Source organism: Astatotilapia calliptera, chromosome 7 (genome assembly GCF_900246225.1).
Source record: "Astatotilapia calliptera chromosome 7, fAstCal1.2, whole genome shotgun sequence".
NCBI lineage: Eukaryota > Metazoa > Chordata > Actinopteri > Cichliformes > Cichlidae > Astatotilapia > Astatotilapia calliptera.
In genome coordinates this window covers 10,627,320-10,647,815 of record NC_039308.1, presented here as the reverse complement: position 1 = coordinate 10,647,815, position 20,496 = coordinate 10,627,320, and the positions used below count along the sequence as shown (strand labels likewise).

The following is a 20,496-nucleotide window of genomic DNA, read 5'->3' as shown; positions in this document are numbered from 1 at the left end:
GGGTCATATGATTGTTGGGTTTTTCTCTGTACCTATGAAGCGCCTTGAGGCGACTTTTGTTGTGATTTGACGCTATATAAATAAAATTGAATTGAATTGAATTGAATTTCTCTCCAACTGATCTAAAATCTGTAGCTTATCTTCAGTTTGTTTAGAATGCAGCAACTAAGGTCTATTGTCACCATTCTTGTTGACCTTTGTTGAAATTCAGAATTGAATTTAAAATTCTTTTAATTACAACTAATGTCCTGCTAATATAACTGTTCTGTTATGATCCTATTTCTCTTTAGAGGCATCCATACTTTAGCACCTTCATCAAAAAGGCAATAGTCTTTTTAGTGAAACTCAACACTTTGCTTTGGCTCTGCAAAGTGTAATATAAACATTTAAAAAAAGTAAATAATTGCAGGAATCGTTGAGCAAAAGGGAGGTAGTTATTCACAGTTGGTATTGTGAAAAAAGGACATAGAGAGATAGGGGTGAATGCTTTTTAAACATGTAGGAAAAAATGTGCATCATGTGCTTTCTGCTTTCAATTGACCAGTGAAAAAGTATAGCTGAATAAGCAGGCTTAGTACTGCATCATCAGTGACTGACAAGATTAAGCGTAATAAGCTGCTTAGTATCAAGAATAGAAACAATAAGAACTGGAACAGTCTGAGAGACACAGGCAATGTAGACAGTGGAAAAGAAGCAGCTGTTCGCCGGCAGTCTGTCTATCTTTTCATGTCTGCTACATAAAGGTTTGATAGCAGTCATCAGGATATCACATCAATAGGTAAGTCAGATGTTTTTCTATTTTTAAAATAAGTTTACTTGGTCAACATGATCCCTATAGAGCAAAGCTTTCTAACATTAAACATAGTAACCTAACAGCTAGGGGTGCAACGATACACAAAATTCACGGTTCGGTTCGATACTTTGGTGTCACGGTTCGATATTTTTTCGATACAAAAAAATGTTCATGCCTTTTTAATTTGTCATTTATTAAAATTATAAATATATATTTTAACTCAAAAGTACAGTTTTTAAATTTAACCCTAACCCTTGTGCGTGTTTTTTATTTTGACAGCGAATGCGCACCTGCGGACCACTTATGTGCAGCCCTGGTTATTTAGCTCATCATATTGCAGCCACAGAAATTATTTTGTCCATGAAACCATAAAGCTGCACTTTCTTTTTGCCTTATAGTCTGATTTGTCATAACTTCTCAGTTTTGTGGTAAGCTTTTATTTGGCTGTCACTTCTTCACCCTGACCTGTCTTATTTGGCTCAGCAGAACTAAAATATATATCTGTCTGTGAAGGTCATCGTAGTCAAATATAAATCCTGCTGCTTTTACACACGCACTCACATAAGCTCAGCGATTCTCTGCGCGATCAACCTCTCACATGTTTAAGCTGCGGGAGATTTCACTTGTCATGTTTGCATAGTAAGCTAACGATTAATAAGACGATGTCAGAGGAATTGGTGCACAAATTATCATCACTCACAGATCAGTGCTGTCGCTCTCTATACACAGTTCGCACGATTGCAAAGTGAAAGCAAAAAAACAAGCGCAAATTCAAACGCGACTTCAATATGTCACATATTGACAGTGGCTCACCGATGCCAATGACATAATTACCCAGCTACATTTCTGAAAGAATGCAAAAGCATTGACATATATTTTTCCTACAATAGCCCGACGGGCAGGGAAGAGATAGATTTTGGTAGCCCGACTGAAAAAATCGCTAGCCCCAGGACGTCAGGCTAGCGATATTGCAAGCCCTGTATCTGATTGAGGAATCACTCATCTTTGGAAAAAGAGAGTTTATTACAGAGAAATGTCTCTTTCCAAAATAAAAGCTATACTATCCGCTTCTTCTGGGCTATATTCTCAGCAGCATAAGGAGAATCATGTGCTAACAGCTGTCTAAATGACTCGGCTAAAGTTAGTAGCATGCTTGTTGTTTTTGTCTTTGCACTAGGATGATGTCGGCGTAAATGTGCAGTCATATTCGTTGTGTTCCCACTAGTGCTTTCAGGTTAATCTCGTTGAAATGACCTTAAAACCACAACATGGCAAATCTCCGATAACGAGCTACCGCCGATCGCCCCGTGCATGGGGCTAGACGGCCAACACGTTAACGAGCTAACTGCGCTAACACACTAGTTCCCACCCATGTAATTGAGCATTGCATGGCACATCCAACATACTGTTTTACTTTAGTCCATGACGCGCTTACCTTCAGGGTCATACGTCACATGAAAACCAAAATAGTTCCAAACGCCAGATCTGAATGAGGGTGGGGGAGGTGCCCTGCGCTCTTCCTTCTGACTATGCTGTCTGTGTTGAGCGCTCAGTGGATCTGCGCTCGACAGTGCAGTCTAGGCGGAGTAGTCGAACGCAGATTCACTGAGCGCTCCACACAGACAGCATCGTCAGAAGGAAAGTTGATAAAATAAATTACAAATGTTGTATTGTTCGATACATATGCGTACCGAACCGAAAGCACTGTATCGAACGGTTCAATATCGATACGAATATCGTTGCACCCCTACTAACAGCTCTAATTTTCACATTTGAATAAGTCACATGTCTGACTTTACTGACATTATTGTCGTTTATTGAAAATCATCTCTTGTCTTTCTCAGAAAAACAAAACAAAAAACAAAAAAACAAAACAAAACCAGGTGTCAGCTCTAACTTGTTAACACACTTTGATGTTTTATCTGTTTATAGATGGTGCTCATTCAGACAAAAGGAGGTTTTTTTGTTTGTTTGTTTTTTGCTTCTTAAGCAGGAAACTGTTTGATGCACATGTTAACTGAGTTGCACAGGATTATATACCAGTGCATAAACTTTCTGTACATAACTGGATATTGCCAGGTTATAATTTTTCCTTTTGTATCAGTTTGTTCAACAGTAATTAGACATTTCAATAATTACTAGTGTTTGTATTTTTAAAAAAAAATGGTGATAAATACTGAGAATTAAGCATCTTAATGATTTACATTTTCTGTTTCTTTAATAATTGCTTTCATGTCAGTGTACAAAATGCCAAGCAAAACATTCATTAAAACAGTCAGAGCAAACTGACATATGATCTGCTTAGTCTGGAATCTGAAAATGTATTGAGCCAAAATGTGTACATATACCCATAAAAAATACAACACTTGTTTGTCTTCGTTCAGTGTTTTGTTTCCCAGCGGATGTGAGACTGTGGTGGATTTCAGAATGAGCAAGAGGGGGAGAAGGAGAAATAGCAAGAGGAGGAAGAGCTCCAGCAGCAACAAACGTGAGTTGGAGCTTGGGAGGACGCAGTGAGGTTAATCTTGTGCTTAGCTGATTCACATTTTTCTCCACACGTGCATACAACGTGCAAGTACTTCTTGAGACCGGTAGAGGACTAATAGCAGCTTCATAATAGTGGGTTTTATGGCATAACTAGTATAATGTTGAATCCTAATGGGCTTTTAACTTTATGGAGAAAAAGCTAAAATAAACAAGCAAAAGTATTGATCAGTACTTAAACCTCAATGCATGAGGTATCCAACAATCAAGCAACCCCAGAATGAAATTCACCAGTTCCAAAGTAATTTTGTAGTGTTGGGAAAATTGTGTTATATCATTTTATTTATGTAGCACTAACTCACAACAGCATTTGAGTTTTATATTGTTACAGTAAAGGGCCTACAATATTAGAAAGAAACCAGAACAAACTATGAGTAAGCACTATAATACTTGTACTGTCAAACATCCTCTAATGTAATTATTTCACTATTTTGCTTTTTCTTTCAGAGAGTATCTCACCATACATCTTTAAAAAGCAGAACAAAAGCACTGTCTGCACCAAAGATGACATTGTTGAAAAGGGAGAAACAGACTCTTTTCGAAAGGAAAATGTACTGTCAAGATCTGAAGATGAGGAAAAATACAACAATCCTGAACCCAAGGAGAAAAGATTTAAGCAAGATTATCACTTGAATTCATTTGCACACCAAAAGAGTATTTATACCAAAACAACAAAGGACGAGAAGAACGGAGTGAAAATAGTAACCTCAGTTTCTGTAACAGGAGATTCATCACCAAATATTATGTTTCAGCAGTCACAAGAACCCTTATCTGAAAATCAAATCCACTCACCAATTCCAGTTACTAACATCCTGAATATTAACTGCACTGGATCACATTTAAAACTTCAGCTTAATACATCTGGCAACAAGACCACACTTGTTTTCATGAATAAAAGCTGGTCCAGTACTGAGGTTTTTAAGAGCAAATTTGAGGAGACATGGATGCCAGACAATGAGTCTTCTGAACAACCATTGGATAATGTCACTGATGAGGAAAAAAATCACAACAATAATGACAAAGATCACACTGGAACCACAAGTAAACAAACTGAGCCTTATTGTGATTCAAAATGTGCCAGATCTGCAAATATATGGGACAATCCAGACTGCAGTCAATGCTGTAGTGATGACAAACAACAAGGATCGGGAGACTTTAAACTGGCAGATCATCTATCAAGCCCACCGCTGCTGTTAAATATTAAACCTCAAGGAAAGAGGCAAAGTTTCCATACAAGTCTCAGTTCTGGTGATGGGTTCTGGCACATCCCCCCACCCCAAGAGTTTGCAGATATTAAAAACAATAGTTTAGAAGGTCTGACACAAGACTTAGCTTCTTGTAGAATCAACACTTCTAGTCCAGCTGTTGATAAACGAGGAGACTTGACCTCCACTGAGGAACTTCAATGTCTATTTTGTGCACAAGAAGAAGAAAGAGGGGGTCTGCCACCTTCTTTTGATGAGTTATCACAATCTGACAATTATGACCCAGTGTTCATGAGACCCTTGATGTCTACCAACAGGTCTAGCTTCATGAAAGACTTCATCAATAGTCAGAAAAGAAAATCCTGGATTAGAAATAATAGTATTGCCACCGTCGAACACAAAGTATGTTCATTACCCAAGAAAAGACGTCAAACATTTCCTGGGATGTCACAGGGTCTAGGACTGATGCAGGAAGATCTCCAGCTACCTTACAGAGAATCTTTTTCCTCTTTGGTCATGTGCTCACTTCCCCTCCAGACAGAGAAGCTAGAAAGGACTGAAAAGGGCGATGACAGGTTATCTGCATTTGGATTAGAAAATGATACATTTTCACAAAACAAAGGGAGTTTAAAACAAGTTCCGGAAATTCTAGACAGCCATGCCAGAGCACAGCCATTGCTCAGTCCATTCTATGTGACTGGTTCTGAGATTAATCCTGAAATCATCATGAACACTGAACACTGTGAAAGGCATGACTTCAACAGTCAACATGATACTAACTTGAGCATTTATAAGGATATGGAAAGTCTAGACACTGATGATTGTGAATATACTGTTGATCAATGTGAAGTAGCAGACAGTGGATTTGACCAAGAATTTGGAGAAGGAGAATATCACAGTCCAGAGCCCCTTACAGAAGAGCTAACTCGAAGAGCTTTTTCTATACAAGTCATCCCTCCATCCTGCAGTGGCTCAGAGGAACATATGCTACAGAGTCACCCAGAAATACTACCTGCAAACAATGAGGTTAAAAATGCAAACCAGAAGGATTCAGTCTCTTTTTTACCCGGATATAGCAAGTTCTCAGTTCAGACAATAACAGATGGTGCATTTGAGCCAAGTCTCTTGCAGAGGGACTCACAATTATCCCTGGATAGTTGTCTAAAGAGGGATTTTAGAAATGCTGTGGACGACCCATGCATGTCCCTCTTGCAGGACTTAGATGTAGAATCATTAAACTTAAATGAGGTTACAGAGGACATTAAACCTAAACCAACTAGTGAAAACATGGAAGATACCGACCCTATTCTCCCACTGATAAATGAGAGGACAGATTATCTGGAAATCGACACAGAAAATTCAAGACAACCTGCAAGCATATCATCAGGTCCAGCAAAAGATTTTAAAGACACAGAGGTCCTTGCAAAAGAGACGCTTAGTAAAACTAACAGGACTGAAAAACAGTTTGTATCTAAATGTAAGTTATTTCCATTCATATTCATTTAAATTCGTTTCAGCCAATTAGTTATGTAAAACTCACCTATTTGTGATTCTTCATGACCATTCCCAGCTTCTTTAGAGATCAAGGAGCATCTGAAGCCTGTGGTTCATAAAGATTCGGAAACAAGTGGCTCTGAACACTTGGCTAAAAGGCGAAAGCTCTTCAAAGAGAGCAAGCAGTGGAGCTCTGTTGGAGGAAGCTCAATCACCAGTGACATCACAGAGGAATCAGGTGACTTTGATGGAAAGCTTGAACAAATGTCAGGGAAAAAATGTCATAAAGAGTAAGTTTAGTGATTAAATTTGATCTGCCAGTCCTGTAAGTGGTGCAAGCAGAATGCTGTATTATCTGTTTATTATCCATAAAAAGTGACTGGACTTCTTTAAGTTTTGTGAAGATGTTTCACATCTCATCTGCGAAGTTTCTTCAGTTTTATACAACCAGGTGGACAGGTATTCAAAACTTAAGTCGCTTTCTTTCCAAGCTCCTTACACTTCTTTGCTGATTTGACAACTGCAGATATAGAAATGCATCTATATGTAATGAATTGTGCTGTTTAGTGTTCGTTTGTTTGATTTGTGTCTTTCTTTGTTTTGCTAGTATCAGAGGACACGCCTTCTATGGACATAGCATTTCAAGAAAATGAAGACAGGGGCTTTTATACAGAAACATTCCACTCATCAGCATGGATTTTTCAAGGAGATAATGTAGGCTCTGGGGGAATTCATACCAGCCTAACCACCAGAACTCGTGCCGTCTCAAGTAAGCTGTAGCTTTTGTGTTTTTACAAAAAAGTTAACTTTATTTAATTTAATGACAGTAACAGGTCATTTAGTACTGAATCCTAGTTGTTACTGAGAATTACTGAGAAACTCTTGAGTACTGCAGAGATATTACTGTGAATTTAACTTAGCACTACCAGTCAAACGTTTTAGAACACCCCAATTTTTCCAGTTATTTATTGCAGTTCAAGTAGTTCTACTCCAATGAATAGCTTGAAATGGTACAAAGGTACGTGGTGAACTGCCAGAGGTTAAAAAAAAAGGTAAGGTTACCCAAAACTGAAAAAAGTGCAGCTGTTCGGCAGCAATGGAGGTTGATCAAGCCTTGAAAGCTAGTGCAACTAATTCCTACAGGTGTTCCAACTTTTCTGGATTACTTACAACCCCCTCTGTCTGCATAACAGCAGTGTAGGAACACACTGTGGTACCGTACCCTCGTGAGCATCAGTTGAACAGCACTGTACTGCAGAAAGTAGTGTGTTGCTAAAAAAAAAAAAACAGTGCAAAAAACAAAATGGACAATGGAAGAGAGCCACACCAGCATAACACTTAAAAATGTACGTCTTCCTACAGATAAATTGCAAAGAAAGTCAAGGTGTCAGTGAGTACAGTGGCACTCATAAACTGGGGCAAACTCTGACAGGAAGAGGTCTGGCAGATGCAAAGCCACAACTGAATCAGAGAACAAGTTTCTGAGAGTTAACAGCTTGCGGCATACAGGACAACAGCTTCAAGCACAGCTTAATAGCAACTGTAGTAAGCAATTCTCAGTTTCAACTGTGAAGAAAACCTTCAAGCTGTAGGTTTGACAGGACAAGCTGCAGAAAGAAAGCCCTCGCTAAGACGTCAGAATAAAACAAAGAGGCTTGCCTGGGCCATGAAACGCTGCCACTGGACTACAGAAGACTGGAAAATGGACTGATGAATCAAAATTTGAAATCTTTGGTTCATCACAAGGAATCTTTGGATGCTGTCAAGTAAGCAAAAGGATGGTTCCACAGTGTGTGGCATCAACTGTCAAACGTGGAGGAGGAAGTGTGATAGCCTGGGGCTGTTTTGCTGGATCAGGGGGTGGTGACTTGTACAGAGTGAGAGGCACCCTGAACAGAAACGGCTACCACAGCATTCTGCAGCACCATGCAGTACCGTCTGATATGTGCCTAGTTGGTCAAGAGCTCATCCTATAGCAAGAAAATCGATTACCTCAGGAAAAAAGAACAAGATGGTAAGCTTGAAAACATGGAGTGACCAGCACAGTCTCCAGACTTACTATCCATCAAGCTAGTTTGGGATGAACTGGACAGAAGAGCGAAAACAAAGCAACCTACAAGTGCCACACATTTATGGGAACTTCTGCAACAGATATGGGAAAAACGTTTTGAAGAATATTTGATTGCTATTGTAGAAAGAATGCCACGGGCATGTTCAGCTGTTATATCTGTGGCTACTTTGATGAGTCAAACGTTTAGAATACATTTTGCTCTATAAATTGATTCCACGATTTCTGTGCTTTGCATTGCTTATTTGTAATATGCTTTCATTTCAGAGTGCAATGAGGCATTAAACTGCATAATCTTCTAAAAATCGGGGTGCTCTAAAACGTTTGACCGGTAGTGTACATACAGCGGGTGAAATAAGTATTGAACAAACTAACAATCCTCTAAGTAAATATATTTCTTTCTTTTTAGTAACCTGTCCTGTCTGGAAGTTTTAGCAACCAGATTCATGATCTAAATGCTTTGTGGTGCCAAACACATTTGCTTTGCCAAGAGGAACATACAATTTTGCGTGTGTGTGAAAGAAAGAATGTGAGTGCCTGTGCATGGGTGTTTGTCATGAAACGTACTTGATAATGAGGGTGAGAGACTGCAACAACGTCCCCTGGGGACGAGAGACAGACAGGGGAAGACCCCACCCAGTCCCCCAAGAGTGTTGAAAATCCGAGGCCAAAGTGTGTCCCCGCCGGTTTAAGGAAGAGGGAAGCCCACAGCTAAAAGGCAGGAGTGCTAAAGAACCAGAGGCACTAGGCAGCTGACCCTGGCAGAGGCCGGCCATCCCAGCACAATCCGAGGAAATGACCTGGGCGCAATCGGTGGAGCCCCAATGCAACAAAAATGTCCAAGCCAACCAGGCAGCAGGTCAGCAATCACACCAAATCGCCCAGCCAGGCACCCCAGAGCCAGCAAATGCCCATATCCTGTGGGTGGGGCAACAACAACCAGTGGATAGCAGCAGGGAGAGGAACCCCCCCACCCCTCATGAAGCTGCACAAAGACAGATAACCATCCACATCCACCCTGCCCTTCGAAGTGCGGATGAATGGATGATCCCCAGAGCCAACAGCAACCCTGGGATGCAGTTGGCTTGACCCTGGAACACCAGCCAACCTCTGCCCCAGACAAGGTGCAGGAAACACGGGTGCATGAAGACCTGCCTGCTCCTATCTCTGCTTGTCAGTGTTAAACGTGGCCCGTTGGGTGTATGCGTTGGGGTGTGAATTGTAAATAGTGAGTATGACTGTGTAAAAAGTAGAGTGCTATTAAAATGACGATTTTGTGTCATTTTCTCATTATTACACATAAATTAATTCATGTACATATTTGGTTTGATTGTGTACATTGGATATTTACCTAGAAAATTGGTGATGAGTTCAATACCTTTTTTACCTGCTGTGCATATGTACATTTTGCTGCTCTTGTTAAACATCTCTTTCATCATCTTCAAACATCTTCCAGTTCGAGAGAGGACTGTTAAGATCAGCAAAGGGACAGGAGAATATCCCTGGGGCTTTCGAATACAGTTTTCTAAACCCATTGTGGTCACAGAGGTTGACACAAGTAAGTAAATTTCTATATCATAGTGCTGACTCAACTGCTTTGTAGTTGTTATTTTGCGTGTTTTTTTTATTTTCTGGAATTTAAGCATTGCAAAAGTAACCAGGATGCAAATGTAATTACACATTTCGTGGACCTGCTGTTTATCCTCTACCTAATCACACGAGCCAAGGTGTGAAAACAGGTGTGGGCCACAATCAGGGTTTCAGGTGAATCCATTGTGAGATCTAGCCCCAACCTATCATGTGATTTCCTGAGGTCAGATGGCCCAGGATGTGAGTGGGCGTTTAGGCGTCTGGGAAGGGATCTCGAAACTGGATTATAGATGGCAGACAGTTGGTGTTGTAAGGCACCGCCTCTGTTCAAAGAAGGTCGTTTACAGTGGACATAGATGGCTTCTTTCACTCCTCATTCAAACCATCTGTCTTCTCTGTCCAAAATGTGAACATTGGCATCCTCAAAAGAGTGACCTTTATCCTTTAGATCCAGATGGACAGCTGAGTCTTGTCCCATCAAGGTGGCTCTTCTATGTTGTGCCATGCATTTATGGAGTGGCTGTTTGGTTTCTTCAATGTAGAGGTCTGAGTATTCCTTGCTGCACTGTACAGCATACACTACATTGTTAAGGTTGTGTACGGGAGTTTTGTCCTTGGAATGAATCAGTTTTTGTCTGAGTGTGAGGCTGGGTCTGAAGTACACTGGGATGTCATGCTTGGAGAAGACTCTCCTGAGTTTCTCTGATAAACCTGCTACATAAGAGATGACAATATTGTTCTGCTTGTCCTGATTCTCCCTAGTTGTGTCTGACCTTCTGCTCTGTGCATCTTTGCTGATTTGTCGAAAGCCCAGTTAGGAGAACCACATGTTTTAAGAGCTTTCTTTACATGTGTGTTTTACCCCCTTTCCCCTTCTGGCTTAGAGGGAACATTTTCTGCCCGGTGTTGTAGGGTCCTGATTACTCCAAGTTTGTGTTCCAGAGGGTTTAAGTTTAAAGATATAATTAATCCACTGTTATCTTCTTCAATGCCATGTGGCAACAGTGCAGAGCAGCTACCTGATCTTTGGTTTGTCTGTTTGGGAGCTGACACAGTCTCTAAGTCTACACAGCCAGTGATGAGAGGTGTGTAAGATTGCAACTCTGCTTCCTGGTCCCAACTCTGGATAGTCACGTTTTGGGGGAGGGGTTTATAAAATTGGCCAGATCTCTAGAAATGAGACCCATCCATGAGCTGCTCGATCCAAAGTGGGATAGATGTTTTCTCTCCTAACAAGACTGGGTTTTCTGTAGAAAATTTCCCAATCATTTATAAAGCCCACATCATTTTTGGACACCACTTGCTAAACATGTCATTACTGGTCCAATTGGGGAGGCAACCAAAGAAAACAACTTTGGTGATCAACCTATCACTATTAATTAGCTACATACCACAGACCTTCAAGTTGGCAGTAGTTAAAACTATTACTTAAATAGCCGTCACTTGACTGAGCGGTCTTAGCTAATTATAGGGCAATCTCCAACCTTCCTTTTGTCCCAAGAATTCTTGAAAGAGTACCCAACAGCTAACTGATCATCTGCAGAGGAATGGCTTATTTGAAGAGTTTCAGTCAGGTTTCAGAGCTCATCACAGCTCAGAAACAGCTTTAGTGAAGGTTACAAATAATCTTCTTATGGCCTCTGACAGTGGACTCATCTTTGTGCTTATCCTGCTAGTCCTCAGTTCAGTAGTCGATACGATTGACCACAACCGCCTCTGTCAGTGCGCCCCAGGGCAGCTGTGACTACAATGTAGCTTGCCATCACCACTGTGTGAATGTGTGTGTGAATGGGTGGGTGACTGATTGTGTAAAGCGCTTTGGAGTCCTTAGGGACTAGAAAAGTGCTATACAAATACAGGCCATACCATACAATACAACAACAACAACAATAATAAAAATAATAATAACAACAACAACAATATTGTTGCAATTAGAGCATGGTGTAAGAATTACAGGTACTGCGCTGCAGTGGTTTGAACTGTATCTATCTAATACATTCAGGTAAATGGAGAGACCTCACCACACACTAAGATTATGTTTAATTCAGCTATAGGTTAATAAATGGCCTGCATTTGTATAGCGCTTTACTCAGTCCCTAAGAACCCCAAAGCGCTTTACACTACATTCAGTCATTCACCCATTCACACACACATTCACACACTGGTGACGGCAAGCTACATTGTAGCCACAGCTGCCCTGGGGCGCACTGACAGAGGCAAGGCTGCCGGACACTGGCGCCACCGGGCCCTCTGGCCACCACCAGTAACACGGGGTTAATATCTTGCCCAAGGATATTTGGCATGCAGCCAGTAGGCAGCCTGGGATCGAACCACTGACCTTCTGGTTAGTGGCTGACCTGCTCTGCCACCTGAGCTACAGCCACCCTAGTGTATAGTTTAGCCCTAAAAATCTTAGAAATATTGAATCCAACTGGATGTTTACTCTTGATGACATTACCTTGGCCTCCAGTAGCACTGTGAGGAGTCTTAGAGTCAATTTTGACCACGATATGTCCTTCAATGCACATATAAAACATCACTCTGCAGTTAATCATAATTTATTATTATTCTCTGACTCTCTTGCACTACTTGTCTTTGTCCTGTATTCCTCCCCTCACCACCAAATGGTCGTGGCAGATGGCTGCCCCTTGCTGAGGCTGGTTCTGCTGGCGGTTTCTCCTTATTAAAAGAGAGTTTTATCTTCCCACTGTCACCAAAGCACTTGCTCATGTAGGGCGATTAGATTGTTGGGGTTTCTCTGTTTTCTCTGTATTATTTTAGGGTCCTTACCTCACAGTATAGAGTGCCCTAAGGCAACTCTTGTTGTGATTTGGCACTAAATAAATAAAATTGAATCAAGAATTAGGTATAAAACATGAGTTAGTAAAAAACTGCAAATTTATACTTTACTTCTTGTTTTTTTATATACTTTATTTTTATTGAAAGTTTTATAATTTTGACATTCATCCACATAAAAAAAACAAAAAACATAATACACACTGACAACAACATCTTGGCACAGTGAAACCCTCATATCTGCCCGGTCTGGGGGAGCTCCCCTCCACCTCTTTTTAGGTGTCTTCAGGTTTTGTGTTACTGCTGAAGTCTACGTAGCACTTTACAGTCCACCCCTGGTGATGTTCGGAAGGGTATTTCCAGTCTATTTTATGCCTTCTAAAAGCAGTGGCCACATCCTTAGCTGGCTTTTCTTCTTCCAGTGGTTGCATTAAAAAATATTTAGCTAAACTCTGGTTATATAACCCACCACCCATCATCCCACATTTCCACCTTCAACAAATCTCTCCCACTTCCTCCAGTTTTTATGAAATTGGTCCCTTTTGAGATTCAAAAGAGATGTAAATTTTTCCATTCTGTATATTTCCTCCATTATTCCTATCCAATCTTTCTTTGTTGGGTGCTCTTTCTCCAGCCACTTCCTGGTAAGAGCTTTTTTACCCGCTCCCAACAGGATATTTATCAAATATTTGTCCCTTAAGAAGACTGCTGATGGGATATCGCCCAGATACACAGTACAGAAATCCAAATTTAATTTGAGACCAGTCACCAAGTAAATTGATTCGACCATTTCACCATTTCACTGCAGTATGGTTGGATTACTGGGCATTTCCAAAATATATGAAAGTGATCTGCCATATTTTCCTCACAGTTTCTCCAGCAGCGTCTCTCGGTTGACCAGTTTGTTTGTATTTTATTTTGGGGGTTATAAAAAACCTAATAACATTTTTCCCTCCAGTAACCCGAACTAGTAGTTTTCATCTGTGTTCCACATATATTTAACCAACTGTCCTCTGATATGTTGACTTTAGCCTCCATCTCCCATTTAATTTTAATATAATTGGTCAATTGATCTGTGATTGTAGGTTCTGATAAAGTTTAGCTATCAAATTATTTTTAATCTTACCGTTATAAGCTTCTATTATAAGGGGGACTAGGCCTCCACTATGTTCTTCTGTAGTTTTTATGTTACTGTTGAAATAGGACCTGACTTGGAGATAGCTGAAAAAAAAATCTTGGTTTTCCAAACCAAATGGGCTCAGCCCTATGTATTTAGAATGGGAAGGCAGATGAGCAAAAATCTAACTCCACAAAAAGGTTGTGTAATACTTGAAAACATTTCTGTGCAATTATGTACCGTAAGGACTGTGTTTGCTTTTCTGCTTGTCATTTGTTTTGATAACTTACATCGTGTTGTTTCCTTGTTAGTTTAACATTTATTTATTTCTGTTTCAGATGGAGCTGCAGAGGAAGCTGGGTTGATGGTAGGAGACTATGTCCTAGCTGTCAATGGTATTGATGTCACCAGCATTCCTCATTCTGAAGCTGCTGATTTAGCCAGACAAGGTGTGTTGTGCTATAAACAATAAAGCACATTTGTGGAATGGATTCATAAAGAACCAATATGGAGGCCAGAAGGGTAAATTAGATGGTAACTGTGATATTGTTGATATTATAGGTCCAGATGTTCTGACATTGACTGTTGGTTCAGACATTGCTCGTGGTCCTAACGCACCGAGACCAGCCTGTCGTGGTTACCTTCATAAGCGTACTCAGTCTGGTCTGATTAAAGGATGGAGAAAGAGGTGGTTTGTACTGACGCATGACTGCTGCCTTTACTACTACAGACACAAACGGGTAAGCATGATACAGGTCATCAAAATCAAACAGTCCACAAAGAAATTTTTGTGTACTTTTGGCGCTACTTCATGGTCATTACAGGATGAAGGCAAAAGGCAGGCACTTTCAGCAATAAAGATGGAAGGGGCTGAGGTGGGACCAGACACTTCACTTGGAAAACCATTTGTGTTTAAGTGTCATCCTCAGTCTGGTTTTCGAGTTTACTTCTTCTGCGCCACTTCCAACCAGGAAATGAAAAGGTAGAATGACAGATATAACTTTCCAAACCAAACATATTTAAAATATTTTTATGTACCATTTTCTTTTTCTGTATTCTGAATTCTAATTGCAGTTCTTTAAACTGCAGTCTATATTCTTTATTTCTTCAAAAAGCGAAAGAGAGAAATTGAAATAAAAACCATGTTTAAAATCTTATTTGTCTTGTTGGATTCCAGATGGCTGGAAGCAATGGAGAAATCTACCCATACCATTACACAAGTAAGTTCTATATTTTCATAAATCAAAGAGGGCTTGTTACAGAAAATGTTCATTTAATTGCATATAACATTTACCTCAGATTGGAGTAAATAGGTCATGTTGTTGATTGTGGTGGCTTACTACCAGTTTAAGCTTAAACTGATCTCAAATAACTCTTATGTTTTAGAACCATGTTTGGGTGGATGTCACTAAACACAACTCTAATCTGCCCCCGCTGGCTGTAAAAAATCCAGACTGTCTTGGATTGCTTCATAAAATGGATAAAAGCAAGGATTCCTGGGTACAGCACTACTGCATTCTGAAGGATGGGTGCCTCTACTTGTACAGTGGCATCCGTGCAACTCACGCACAAGGTACAGCTCTACATCATGTTTTAAACACTGACATGGAACATAGCAGTGGCAGTTCCAGAATTATAGGAAGGGAAAAATATTTCTGAGAAAAATAATGACAGAACTGGTGTTTTATTGATTTTTTTTTTTTTTTTTAGCATTTGGCAGGTGGTACTGTGATGTCTGTCTTTGGTGACAGGGGTTGCTGCAGCACCCTCAGCACCCCTGCTTCCCACAGCCTTGGACAGTTCTGTTAAAATGTTTAATGTTGATGAAAAAAGGCTGCAAAAAAATTGACTGTAATTATAAAAACTATTTGATGTCATATAAATGTCACAAGCAGAAAATGCCAGAAAGTACCAGTGCTGGGCTCTCAACAACAAAACTGAAGTTTGCAATAAGATGTTAACAATCAGTAAAAATTAAAGGTGTACTATCAACTATATCATTTTCAAAGTCAAGATTCCAGAGTTTAAGCTAGTCTTACTTATACAGTGTTGATCAAAAGTTTCAGACCACTTGAAAAATGGCAAAAAACATCATATTTTCCTTGGTTGGATCTTAACAAGGTTCCAAGTAAAGCTTCAACATGCAACAAGAAGAAATGGGAGTGAGACAAAACATTTTTCTGAGCATTCAATTTATTGAAAACAATGCTTAAACTGAAACTGGCTGTTTTACATCAAAAGATCAGGACCACACCTTCAAAAAACCCATAACCCCCCCCCAAAAAACAGAAATCAAAGATCCAGACATGAACTCAGTAATGAGTAGCTCCGTTATTGTTGATCACTGCAAAAATTTGTTGCGGAATGCTTGAAGCAAGCGTTTCCATGAGGTGAGTGGGAACATTTCTCCAAGTGGTGAAGACGGCTGCACAAAGCATTGGCATCTACTGTCTGAAACTGTTGTCCATTTTTGTAAACTTCTCTTGCCATCCATCCCCAAAGGTTCTCAGTTGGATTAAGATCAAGGGAACATGCAGGATGGTCCAAAAATGTGATGGTATTCTCAACGGCATTAACGTTGGAAACATCCCATGTTTGGTGCTCTTTTGCAAAATCCAAACAGTCAGTTCTGTGGCGTTCAAGGAGACGAGGCCTTTGAAGATGTTTTTTATTTTTGAAGCCCTTCAGTATCAGATGCCGTCTGATGGTTATCAGGCTGCCGTCGGCACCAGTAACGGCCTTAATTTCGGTCGAGGATCATCCAGTGTCTTGACGGACAGCCAACTGCATCCTCCGGCTCATTGCTGGTGAAATATTTTTCGGTGTTCCACTTGACTTTTTTGTTCCATAACCCTCAGGATCATTTAAGAAATTCCAAATGACTGTCTTACTGCATCCCACCTCAGCCGTGATGGTGCGCTGCGAGAGACCCTGCAAAATATGATTTTAAACTTTTGATCGGGAGTGTACTACAGGTGAATTAACAGCTTACTGAGCTTTATGCAATAGCAAATATTTTCGTCTCTGTACACTAAAAGTAATAGTTATAGGAATAGAAATAGAAATTCAACTTCTTTTCTCAAAATAGAATTACTTTTGTCAAAAGTGTAACTTTAGTCTTAAAATGATCAATAATATTCTTTTTTCTTAATGTGGCCCTAGTACTCGTCTGTACATTTAGAGTGGTGTTATTATTACTTATCTGCTCCTCTGTGTATTAGGAATTCAATCGAGTTTTTTAGAGACACTGCTAATGCCCCAGTTTTTAAATTCAAAGCCAATCTCATAGCAAAACTTGGTATATTCATTAGAAAAGCAAACTATACGCTCATTTTCATTAATAGGTTTATTTGTGTCAGTTATCATGACTTTATAACCTATACATTTCTATAGGAGTAAATAAACTGCCACAGGAGTGTTTTAAAATCTGTCTGTGAAAATTTTTAACTCTTTGGTCATGTTATTCTTGTCCTATTTTATTCCTCTTTTATGTTGGGGAAACAAATAAATATTCACTCTAAAAAATACTGTTCTCATAAACTTTGTTCATGCTCTTTATCTCAACAACACACTTGACGGGGAAACGTTAATGTGACACAACAAAAAACATCAGCGCTATCATCAGCATTGGCTGTTTCTGATAAGCTGGCAACAGTCAACAAGGCTGATTTTCAGCTCATATATATATATGTGCATCCACAGCAAGCGGCAAGTTGGTGACAGCCTATTTCATGAACTGGTGAATCAAAATAAGGATCGAATAAAGGCTCAAAGGAATTCTGTATATTAAATAATGGATCTCTGTGGGTTTGTTAGACCCATGTTCAACATACAGATGTTCTAAAACAGGTCTGTGTGCAATGGTGAGAAACAATTTATTGTATACACTCTTCTCTAATTGGCCAGAAACTGTAGTACAGAAACATACTTTTTCACCTTGGTCTTATATAAATTATTGTAACAGCCACCGTGGAGCTTTTTTACTTTCTGTTTCATATTAGTTTTATGCCTTACCAGCATGAATGTAATGACATAAATACAATGTAAAATGTCACTAATGTTTATTCCCATTTTTATTTTTTAGGTAAGGACAAGTAAGCCAATCACTCAAACCTATTGGTTATGTCTCACAGTGTTTTGTCCCTTAAAATCTCACTTCAAGTGTCTGCATAACCACTTACCAGTTAAATGAAATTATTTTTATAATAAATGCTGAAAGGTGGTTTTGCTCTTTTGATTGAAAAAGGAAAGCAAATACATGACCTGCTGCTGCGAATGAATGATCTGGTCTGGTGACCTTCCATTGTGACTACATTTGTGAAAAAAATGGAACATATATTCATCTTATCATCATTTCTTCAGGTGGCATCTACCTTCAGGGTTACATGGTGCGAGAGCAGTCTTATGGAGCCAAGAATTCAATCATTGAGCTGAAACCTCCATCTGATGAGTTCAGAACTTTCTACCTGTGTGCTGAAAACGCAAATGAAAATAAACGGTGAGGAACTGACTCTTGTTTTATTCACAGGCTTAGTACGTGAGCTTGTTGGCTGACCAGCATGTCTTCTTAGTACTAGGAACAGCAACCCCTGTGATCTTGCACTTAGTACACCTGTGTCAGTATAAGAGAGCTTTGTATGAGTGCGGTTTAGGTATCAAAAGTGACTGACTTGTAACAGCGTCTTCTATTTGACCCAACAACGCCAGGGACTGTGGTGACATTCTGTTACTCTATTTGTACACAAAGACATCTTTCTAGTGTGTTTTTGTTGTGTCTGCTTCTCAGTGTGCTGCTGCTGCTGCTTCTGCCCTCCGACTCTCCACTCTCTATCCCAGTGTGCTGCTTAAATTAGACGACAATTGCAGGATTTATCAAACTATCTCGTACATAAGCTTTTTTAAATATATATATTTTTAAAAACAACAGTTGAAAGATGCTGTCATGTTGACGTTTCTGTTTTTCTTTACAGATGGATTATAGCTATCAAAGCTTCAATAAAGAAGTGGCTGCCTTTACACCAGGCACTTCAGCACTACATGAATGGACCACCAGAAGAGACCAGAATGTGAATGAACATGTGTCTGTAAATACTGACAGAATCTTGTGGATCACTGATTAAGCCTCCTGTTTGCAGACTGCTATACTTTCCATATGTGAGGGACAAGATTATTTATTTGATTTTTCTTTCTTCTCTTTTTTTACACTGCTTACTTTCAGCCTCGTTCATTTTTTATAATTCATTGTGGATTTTTGCAATGGATTCTAATTTTTTATATCAAGGTTGTATACGCAAACAAATGAGGCGTAAAATTTATACTCTATAAATAAATTTATTATGATTAAAAAACAGTCACATGGGAAAAGTCAGTACATCGCTAAATGGTTCAAATATCACATCGATCACCTTCATCTGTGTAGACTGTATTAAAAGGATTACATGTTTGTTTCCATTTCCTGTGATGTATTATTTTACCTAACTAATCTTATACCTAAAAATACCTTATACCTTTTCATTGTTTTTAAACAACCATGTTCTTTTCCTTTGAAAGCATCCTTTACACGTCCTGTATGCCTGTCTCTATAGACAGCACCAACTACTTAAGAATGCTGAGGATTTTGCAGGACGGTGACATCAGGCTTATAGGCAAAATAATATCTGGATATTAATAAAATTACTTCTGATATTTTTCATTTTCTTAAAGGAAATGTGAGTCATTTTATTGTTTTCTGTGTGCACGTACTTCAGTTAAAAAATGTTTTTAGATAGCTTCGTAAAAAAATTCACAAGATTAAAATTAACAACAGACTCAGTGAAAACAAAAAGATATTCATTACATCAGTTTAGCTAATTGCCCTTTAATCTTTAGCCATTTTGTTCTGTACTTCATTTATACTGTGTTGTGAATTCCAAAAACTCTTTGGGCAGGTTTCATTTTTTAAATTTTTTTATATCACATGTTGACATTTCTATGCTTTTATATTAATATGGTGTTTTTATACCAGTTTTCCTTTTGATACTTCCCCCCACTGTAGAACAGACAGAAATGTATTACTGTCACTGTAATAAATTCTACAATCAAGTCCTGAGATTTTGCTTCTTACATTTAATTACCATCCATTTCTTACAAATGTTATGATTCAAATTAAATTAATTTATGAACTCTTTCTGCATTCAGTATCTTCCTCGAGGACACTTTGACATGCAGGGATTGAACCACCAAACCTCGGATTAGGAGATGTGCTACTAATAGAGTTTCTTGAATAATAAATAGTAAGATATTCCTGCTTTACGTAGGGCTTTTTTGTAGAACAACAGAATAGAGTAGAATTTTTTCCAGTCTAAATGACGATCCTCTAATGTAGTGAGATGCAATTTCCTCTCCAATTTGCAAGTTTTCTGCTTGTATTTTATTGTCTTGTATTATGTGTTGTATTACTGGCCTTTGAACATTTTGTTCCTTCTACTATAGTCACTCTGAGCTGTGTGTCTTCTACATGGTAGTCTAGCTGACAGTGAGCTGTTCATGCCCCTTGCACACAACCTTCTATTAAAGTGACTGCATGCAGTTCAGAATTGAGACTTAATGCGCAACTAAGTAAGTAAGATAGTGGGATGACTTTTTTTTTTTTTTTAAAGTGACCCAAGTTCTTTATGAAGTCATCATATTCAATCATTATTGGGGTGTCTCCAAAAGCAGCTTTCAATACAGCCACATTGTCAAATAATCTTTTACTGCAACATTTACAGTGATCTCCATCGCACTTTAGAAAACTTCTTTTTTTTATCAGCTGAAAGAAATAGGAACATTTTAAAAAGTGATCACAATAAAGTACAAAAAAGAACTTGGCTACACAGGAGATCTACATTACCTTTCACAGCATATCACA

The 20,496-nt window shown here is 39.1% G+C and overlaps 1 protein-coding gene across 1 annotated transcript; it reads left to right on the top strand.

The window, feature by feature from the left end:
- Window positions 1-671: 671 nt before the first annotated feature.
- Window positions 672-19,339, top strand: pdzph1 (PDZ and pleckstrin homology domains 1). The gene is made up of 13 exons (XM_026172989.1): window positions 672-778; window positions 3,178-3,281; window positions 3,785-6,019; window positions 6,113-6,274; window positions 6,644-6,805; window positions 9,561-9,662; window positions 13,946-14,056; window positions 14,169-14,347; window positions 14,432-14,589; window positions 14,785-14,827; window positions 14,994-15,180; window positions 17,970-18,105; window positions 18,578-19,339. The coding sequence occupies exons 2-13, from the start codon at window positions 3,221-3,223 to the stop codon at window positions 18,675-18,677; spliced, it is 3,636 nt and encodes a 1,211-aa protein (XP_026028774.1). The 5' UTR covers window positions 672-778; window positions 3,178-3,220; the 3' UTR covers window positions 18,678-19,339.
- The last annotated feature ends 1,157 nt before the right edge of the window (window positions 19,340-20,496 follow it).